This window comes from Cebus imitator, unplaced genomic scaffold (genome assembly GCF_001604975.1).
Source record: "Cebus imitator isolate Cc_AM_T3 unplaced genomic scaffold, Cebus_imitator-1.0 Scaffold635, whole genome shotgun sequence".
Lineage (NCBI taxonomy): Eukaryota > Metazoa > Chordata > Mammalia > Primates > Cebidae > Cebus > Cebus imitator.
Window position 1 is genome coordinate 221,252 of NW_016107950.1, and position 9,037 is coordinate 230,288.

At 44.9% G+C, this 9,037-nt stretch overlaps 1 protein-coding gene across 3 annotated transcripts in view; it reads left to right on the forward strand.

Annotated features, from left to right (window-relative positions):
• Positions 1 to 9,037, forward strand: part of FAM168B (family with sequence similarity 168 member B) — a 45,813-nt gene that overhangs the window by 9,293 nt on the left and 27,483 nt on the right. For all 3 annotated transcript variants that reach the window (XM_017517526.2, XM_037734574.1, XM_037734573.1), the window contains exon 2: positions 963 to 1,043. In XM_017517526.2, coding sequence (XP_017373015.1) covers positions 974 to 1,043 — 70 coding nt within the window. In that variant the 5' untranslated portion in view covers positions 963 to 973. The remainder of the gene's footprint in view (positions 1 to 962; positions 1,044 to 9,037) is intronic.

Sequence of the window (9,037 nt, forward strand, 5' to 3'; positions counted from 1 at the left end):
TGTAACGCTGCACTCCAGTCTGGGGACAGAGTGAGATTCTGTCTCAAAAAAAAAAAAGAAAAAGGAAAAGAAAAAAAAAGAAATATAGGAAACTGCAAAAGGAACACTAAATCCACTCCCATCTAGAGTCAATCACTGTTCATATTTTTATATGTTTCCTTTGAGACTTTTTTCTGTTTGTGCTGGGATGCACATCCCTATACACAATAGGTGTGAATTTGGGATCATACTGTGTAATGCAGGAGGCAATATAATAGCCTACTTTTCTTTCACTTTTATTAATTGTTTTTAAACATTTTTTGAAAAGCAGCTGCACTAGGTATTTCATGCTCTGGATATATCTTCGTTAACTTAACTATCCCTCTCTGTTAGAAGAACATTTTGGTTACTTGTTTTCTTTTGCTGCTTTTTTTGAGACAAAGTCTCGCTGTGTTGCCCAGGTTGGAGTGCAATGGCAGGTTGGAGAGCTCAGCTCACTGCAGTCTCTGCCTCCTGGATTCAAGTGATTCTCCTGCCTCAGCCTCCCGAATAGCTGAGATTACAGGTGTGCGCCACCACACCTGGCTAATTTTTGTATTTTTATTAGAGACGGGGTTTCACTATGTTGGCCAGGCTGGTTTCAAATTCCAGACTTCAGGTGATCTGCCCACCTTGGCCTCCCACAGTGCTGGGATTGTAGGCCTGAGCCACTGTAACTGGCCTTTCCCCTTGTTTTTAGTGAGAATATAGCTAACAGTTTTCCCTCTTGGCTTCTGATGGACTGAAGAGATCTGTGAAGGAAAGTTTATAATGTCCTGGTTGGGCACCCCTTTTCGTTTCTCTGCTGGTTGGGGCAGCATAAAATGCATTGTTTTATAGCAGCCTAGAGAAAGGACTGTAGCTACCGGCTCGTTTGGGACTGGTACCGGAGAAAAATCTGAGAACAGAAGTGCCTGGCTAAATCCCCCTTTTTTTTCTTTTAGTTTTTGAAATCATGAATCCTGTTTATAGTCCTGGATCTTCTGGGGTTCCCTATGCAAATGCCAAAGGAATTGGTTATCCAGGTAAGTAAAATTTTGTTTTCATTCCTGAACTTTGAATACTTGGTGTATGTTCATGTCACTAAGAATGCTTTCTGTTGATAAATGCAACTCAGAGTAGCTTAGACAAGAAAAAAATGTATGGAAGTTAAAAATCAAATGATAGGACTGGATTTGGTCAAAACTTGATCTGGTGACTCTAGCAGTTGGGACCAGGATCTAGTTTCTCTGCCTCTGGTCTCAGCTTCGCTTCCTCAGTATTGACTCAGTGTTGGTCACAGGCTCCACGCCTTCTCCTTGTAGTCTCTGAAGTTCAGGCCCTTCCTAACATTCCCTCACTAAGAGCCTCTTTATCTCCACCCTTTAGGAAAGCCTGGTGGGACTGTTTGTTCCCTATTCAAACCAGTCCTGGGGTTGGTTCTGATTAAACTTGGTGTCCATCCCTGGGCCACTAAGGAGAGTCTGTTGATTGCCTTAGGCCTGATCCACATCCCTTTAGTGGAGTCAGCTAGTCAAATATGGGCTGCAAGTGACAGTTGCAACGAAGTGGATATTGGGGGAATAGGAGCTGGTTGGTCAAAAATAGGAAATGGTTGTTCCCTTTGGTGACTTTATACAGGAGTAGTTATTTGTAATGTTACAATTTCATTTTGGGTTTTGATAATATGATAGAAGAGATAACCCTAAAACTTTGTTGCTACAAGACTCTCAGAAAATGAAATACAACGTTTTAGAAATGTGTAACTAAACTTATAGGAGGTAAGAGAAATATCTGAGGTCAAATGTGAAAGCCAAGTTAAACCCAGCTCATTTGGCCTTTGAACTAATGACGTGCCTTTCCCTGGGGACATGTGCTATTTTTGGATTTTAACAACCCACATGGGGAAAGTGAGTTGAGTCTTAGGATCCTTGCGATGGGGAATGGGAGTGAGACTTCTTATCAATCATTCTCGTCCCTCTAGAGGGTGATACTGCCAGCAGAGAGGTAAACTAAACAGTCTAGTCACCCGCTGGCCCCATAAGGAAGTTTGTATGCTTGGGCTCTGAGAAAGGGGAGATCTTTACTACGACCTGGTAAGCATTCAGGGATGTTTTGGGCTCTAGCTTGTGATACTTATACTCCCCAAGGGGTTAGGAAGTTGAGAAATTAACATGTAAAAATAGTATCCAGTCTTCATGACTCCTGGAGCACCTGACACTGCTTTCATTTTGAGGCATTCTTTTGCCAAGTGTATTTGTTTTTTGTGGCTCCTATAACAAGTAACCACAAACTTGGTGGGCTAAGGCAAAAGAGATGGATCTCAGAGATCTGAAATCAAGGCATTGACAGGTCAACACTCCCAGTGCAGGCCCCAGAGGAAAATCCATTCCTTCCCTCTTCTAGTTTCTGGTGGCTGTCTACAGTCTTTAGCATATGGCTTTGTGGTTGTATTACTCCCATTTCTGCCTGCATGGTCACATCCTCTCCTGTGTGTTTTGTTTGTTTTGAGATGAAGTCTCACTCTGTCACCCAGGCTGGAGTGTAGTGGTGCAATCTTGGCTCACTGCAACCTCCACCTCCCTAGTTCAAGTGATTATCCTGCCTCAGCCTCCCGCATACCTGGGATTATAGGCATATGCCACCACACCTGGCTAATTTTTTTTTTTTTGAGACGGAGTCTTGCTCCGTCGCCCAGGCTGGACTGCAGTGGCACGATCTCGGCTCACTGCAGCCTCTGCCTCCCGGTTTCAAGCGATTCTCTTGCCTCAGCTTCCTGAGTAGCTGGGATTATAGGCACATGTCACCACGCCCAACTAATTTTTGTATTTTTAGTAGAGATGGGGTTTTACCGTGTTGGTCAGGCTGGTCTTGAACTCCTGACCTTGTGATCTGCCTGCCTCTGCCACCCAAAGTACTGGGATTACAGCCATGTGCCACCACACCCAGCTAATTGTTGTATTTTTAATAGAGATGGGGTTTCACCATGATCAAACTCCTGACCTCAGGCGCTCTACCCACCTTGGCCTCCCAAAGTGTTGAGATTACAGGCGTGTGCCACTGTGTCTGGCCCTGTGTGTTTTAAGAACTCTTGTCATTGGATTTCCAGCCTACCTGGACAGTCCGGGATTCCAGAATGACCTCATCCCAAGATCCTTCACTTTATCACATCTGTGAAGATTATTTTCCCAAATAAGGTCACATTACTTTCTCTCAGCACTTTAAAGATAAAATTGTATTTGTCATCTGGTTTCTGTCAAAATAATTTTCTTTTTTGAGACAAGGTCTTGCTTTGTCACTCAGGCTGCAGTGCCGTGGTGTAATCACAGCTCACTGCAACCCCAACTCCTTGGACTCAAGGGATCCTCCTGCCTCAGCCTCCCAAGTTGCTGGGACCACCTGCGTGTACTACCTTGTAGCTGGGGTAATTCTTTAATTTTAATTTTTATAGAGATCGGGTCTCATTATGTTGCCCAGGCTGATATCTAAAACTCCTGTGCTCAAGTGATCATCCCACTTTAATCTCCCAAAGTGCTAGATTACAGGCATGAGCCACTGTGACCAGCCCAGAATAATTTTTGCCTCTTTTAAATTGAGTTTCTTCTCTACCTTTCCCCCAACCCCTGTGCACCCTGCTACTTTAAAAATAATTTGCTTTTACCATGATGCAACTAGATGTGATTTTCTTTGTATTTACCTTGCTGTTCAAAGAACTTCTTGACTGTGAGTTGATTTCTTCCAGCAATAGCAGTAGCTCTTCAAATACTGTTTTTTCCCTTTCCTCTCCTCTGCTGGAACTCCATCTATAACTGTATTAGACCACATCACTCTGTCCTTTCTGTCTCTTGCACCCTGTTTTATAGTTTCTGTTTTTTTCTACATGAGCTTTAAAACAGTTTTTACTGATTTGCTTCCATTTCACTCCTTCTGCCAATTCTCTAATTTGCTGTAATTCATGTATTGAATCAAGTCTTTTTATGTATTTTCTCCATCTTCTGCTTTTTTTCCAACATACTACTGAGTTATTTTAAAAACTGCTGACAGCAGTCTCTAGATTACCTGTGCATCAGTTTTTATTGTCCAAATGTTCTTTCGTTTTTCTGACATGTGGTCCTGTCTTGGCATGCCTGGTGTTTTTCATTGACTGTCCCACAAAGTGTATTAGAAATTAGGGTAGTCTTACTGATGATGTCTTCTTTGCTGGCAAGGTAGCATGCTGAATGGCCTTCTTAATTCACTTGGGAGCTGGGGTTAGATGCATTTCAGTTTTGGCAAGGCTCGGTCTCCCTTTGTTTTGCCCTTACCTTGGAGTGAGGGTTTTCATCAGCCTGGCACGCTCTGCAGAGTCTATCCCTCTTGTGGATCTAGGGGAGTAAGGAAAACTCTGCATTTCAGAGATTTTTGTTTTTTACTGTCTGCTGGGGTAGCTTTAGAATTTGACATATGTCTTAAAGCGGATTTTAGCTGGTTTTGAAGCTCCTCTAAGGTCCAGTTTTATCACTGCAGCCCTTCAAGATCACCAAAACCCATGTTTTTCTGTCCTCCAGCCATGGCCTCTATCCAGGGAGAACCTAGATTTGGCCTCTTGCCCATGCTGAGAATTGACGAGTACCCTCCAGGTCAACAAGACTGTATATCCTAATTTCTCCCTGTACCGCAAATGATAGTGGACACTGGGATGGAGTTAGAATGCAAAGATTTTTGGGGGCAGCCACTTAGGAAAAGTCCAGCAGGGAGGAAACAGAATTGGGGAGAGCCTCAGACTATGAGGCACATGTGCCAAACCCACAGCCAGCCCACCGGGTGCTCTCGGGCAAGGGTTAGCAGTTGGAGGCCCACATGAGGCACCAGCGGCCTGGTGCTGCTGCTGAAACTGTCAGCCCACATACTTCTCCTGGCCGAACAGCAGGTTCTTTCTGGAAAAGAGATGCAGGTGGTGTTGCTCACTTCACTTTGTTGCTTAATGTTTGCTAGGAATCACTCCATACCAGTTCACAGAGGTTTGCCTTGTTCTTTTTTTTTAATGTGATAGTGCTACATATCCCCCATCTTGTGGGCTTCCATAGTTGATTCAGCCAGTTTCCTTGTGATGGGCATTGGGGTTGTTTGAAGTGAGTGCTCTTTTGGTAATGATGCTGTGAACAGCCCTGTTTGTGTAGACTCTGTTTGTGGGAATTCTCCTCACAGTGGATTCCTAGAGCTGGGGTTGCTGGGTCAGAGAGCAAATGCACACGTGGTTGTTAGGATACTGCTGAGTTCCCGTCTGGATGTGAGGCGATTTCCCCGCAGCCTGGCTAACAGAATGTGACGTCCAGCTTTGGATTTCTGCTAGTCTGAAGGGAGTCACTGTAGTTGTAGTTTGCAGTTCTGTCTATTGATTTGGGAGACAGGGTTGTTTGTCTTTCTAGTTTTAAAAATTACTTACATATTTATACCAGCCCTTTGTCTAAATAATTTACAGGTATTTTATCTGAATTTTTTTTTTGTTTAACTGTGGTATTTTTTGCTGTTCTGAAGCTTTTACTTTCATAAGGTAATCAGTCTTATAGAAATGATTTGGGTTTGGGGTGGCTCCAGTCCCTTGATGTAGGGAGTCTGGCCTTTCCAGCCTACCATTCCGGAAGAGGGCTAGAGTAGATGCTGAAGGAGACAGTCTCTGTGTGGGGTGCCCAGAGCTATCAGGAATAGGAAGAAACAGTGATTCTTAACTCTGTTGCTTGGAACCCTGCAGGTTCATTGTCTGGAGAGAATGAGAAAAAAGAGGCTGGTGCACCCAATACCAGCTAAAGCACTGTTGGCAGGGGTCCCTCCAAAGCTGCCCCTATGGGTTTTGTGTAGTCCAAGTAGAAATCGTTGGAGATAGTGATGGGAGCCACACTGCAGCTTGGGTCAAGGTGGCGACAGAGCAAGTGGGATGTGGCCGATGGGATGAGGCATGGGAGTACGGAAGCAACAGAGGCTCTGTAAGAGGTTGGGTGTCTTTGACCCCATACCAGAGACCAGGTATGTAGCAACATCCTGTTGCTGGTGGTTGGTGATGCCATCTTAAATACTGTCATGTTTTCTGTTTCATTACAGGATGTATTAACTCCTTGTTAGAAAGTGGAGATGGGAAGGACTAAGCAAAGATAACAGTGGTTTTTCAGGGACCCTGAAACACTGTCTTCAGCAAACAAGTCCAGAGCAGACCTCTTCCCCTGAGAGTTTATTGGTAGAGTTTTAGAGAGAATGAGGAATTTGGATTTTGTGGAAATTATTGCAGAGGCCTATACGATATGATCTAGGCCAGTGGTGGTTCAAACTTTTTTTTTAAACAATGAAACCATTGGGGGGGAAAAATTCTCACTGGTTCCCTGGTCTCTGAGGGCAGTTACAGAGCCGCCCTTTTTTTTTTTTTTTTTTTTTTTTTTTTTTTTTTTATTGAATTTTTTGTTGGAGATGGAATTTTGCTCTTGTTACCCAGGTTGGAATGCAATGGCATGATCTCCGCTCACCACAACCTCTGCCTCCAGCGTTCAACTGATTCTTCTGCCTCAGCTTCCCGAGTAGCTGAGATTACCGGCATGCACCACCATGCCCAGCTAATTTTGTGTTTCTGGTAGAGATGGGGTTTCTTCATACTGATCAGGCTGGTCTCAAATTCCTGACCTCAGGTAATCTGCCTGCTTCGCCCTCCCAAAGTGCTGGGATTGCAGGTGTGAGCCGAGCCACCGTGCTCGGCCTGAGAGCCTTCTTGGTCTTCCTGTGCTCACAATTGGGCCTCTGAGGAGTCTTTTCAGCATCGTCAGAACTGCTGTCCTGGTCTTCCCAGTGGCCTTGTGGGTCTGTCTCAAGTTGAATCTGCCCTTGACATCCAAAATGAGTGAACATTTGACCATTATATGTTGTTATCTGACTAATTAGAGAGGGCAGATGGGAAGGTGAGAATCCGGGAAGGAAACCCAGAATGGCTTCGCTGAGGTAAAGGGGAATCAGTTTCAAATGAGGAAAGCACCTTTGAAGCAGGAATAATGATGAGAACTGGGCACTTGCAGGGATTCTGTGGCTGGGGGTTGGTGACAGCAGAAACTTGCAGGATGGCTTAGGGATGTAGGGCAGCAGTGAAGCAAGGGATCCAGGCTGAGGGGCTGCAAGAAGCCACGTGAGGAGCTGTATTGTAAACTTTCTTTAAAACCCACCTACAAAGATTTTCCTTTTGGAATTCCACTCAGATCCCCTGCCCTGTTTTCTCCTCAACCTTAGGGGTTCTTTGCTTTGGTTTGCTGGTAACAAATCATGTTACCAGCATGATTTGTCCTAGGGGATAACACCTTAAAAATCCCAGTCCAAGTGCTGTAAGAGACATCTTTCTCTAGGCCTCCTCAACATAGTTTCTTTCTTTTCTTTTCTTTCTTTTTTTTTTTTTTTTTTAGACTTGCTCTGTTGCCAAGCTGGAGTGCAGTGGCATGATCTCAGCTCACTGCACCCTCCACCTCCCAGTTCAAGCAGTTCCCCTGCCTCAGCCTCCAGAGTAGCTGGGAATGCAGGTGCATGCCACCATGCCCAGCTAATTTTTTGTATTTTAGTAGAGGTTGGGTTTCACCATGTTGGCCAGGATGGCCTCTGTCTCCTGACCTCGTGATCTGCCCACCTCGGCCTCCCAAAGTGCTGGGATTATAGGTGTGAGCCACTGTGCCCTGGCCCTCAACACAGTTTCTTTTGAAGACGGCTCTTCTCCTTCAACTTTATTTACAGGTGAGGGAAGTGAGCAGTAAAGTTACAGCTTCTCACAACAAGTGGGAACAGTAGTCAAGGCTAGGAAACCTGGCTCATCCTGGTGGCTGTGCGCCCCGAATAGGAAGAATGCCTTCTAATACCTCAGCGTTAGATATTATGTGATGCCTACTGTACTGCGAACCAGGAGGGTCAGCCATAAGGGGAGTAAGGCCTTATTGAAAAGGGCAGATGCCTGAGGCCCCCTCTGCTGGTGGACACCCGAGGCCCAGGATTCTGACTGTAGCACTAAATGCCTTATTTGATGTTTCTCTTTTGTTCATGTTATGAATTACTAGTGCATAATTCATTGTGGTCGTGGTTTAGTTTTAGTAAGATTCCTCATTTGTATTAATAAAAATCAGGTGGTTTGCATATGGACTGTAGTTGGAGTTTTCCATATCCATGTGTATGCAGTCCCAGTTAGAGCTCCTTCCCTAAGAAAACTGAAGCTTAAGTAAGACACTTACAGCCTGGGTTTATCACTGGAGTCTTAATTTGTTTGCTGCTGCTTTAGCAGACTATGAGACTGGATAATGAACAGAAATTTATTGGGCTCTTGGTTTTGGAGGTTGGGGAAATCTAAGAGTATGACAATGGTATCTAGTAAGGGCCTTTGGGCTCTATCGTCTTGTGATGGAAGGCGAAGGGCAAGCGAGTGTGTCAGAGAAAGGAAAGAGAACCTGTCCTTTTTATCTCAAACCTACTCTCATGATAAAGGTATCACCTATTAAAGGTCCCACGTTTCAGTGCTGTTAAAATGACAAATTTCAACACCAGCTTTGGAGGGAACATATGAAAACATATTAGCTGGCAACACTGGAGAAGTTGGGGATTAGAACATCAGAATGTGGCAGGACGTGGTGGCTCATGCCTGTAATCTCAGCACTTTGGGAGGCTGAAGTGGGCGGATCACTTGAGATCAGGAGGTTGAGACCAGCCTGGCCAATACGGCAAAACCCCATCTCTACTAAAAATACAAAAATTAGCTGGGCATGGTGGTACACATCTGTAGTCCCAGCTATTCGGGAGGCTGACTCAGGAGAATTGCTTGAACCCAGGAGGCGGAGGTTGCAGTGAGCTGAGATGTCACCATTGCACTCCAGCCTGGGTGACAGAGCAGGATGCTATCTTAGAAAAAAAAGTCAGGGGCCGGGCGCGGTGGCTCAAGCCTGTAATCCCAGCACTTAGGGAGGCCGAGGCGGGTGGATCACGAGGTCAAGAGATCGAGACCATCCTGGTCAACATGGTGAAACCCCGTCTCTACTAAAAATACAAAAAATTAGCT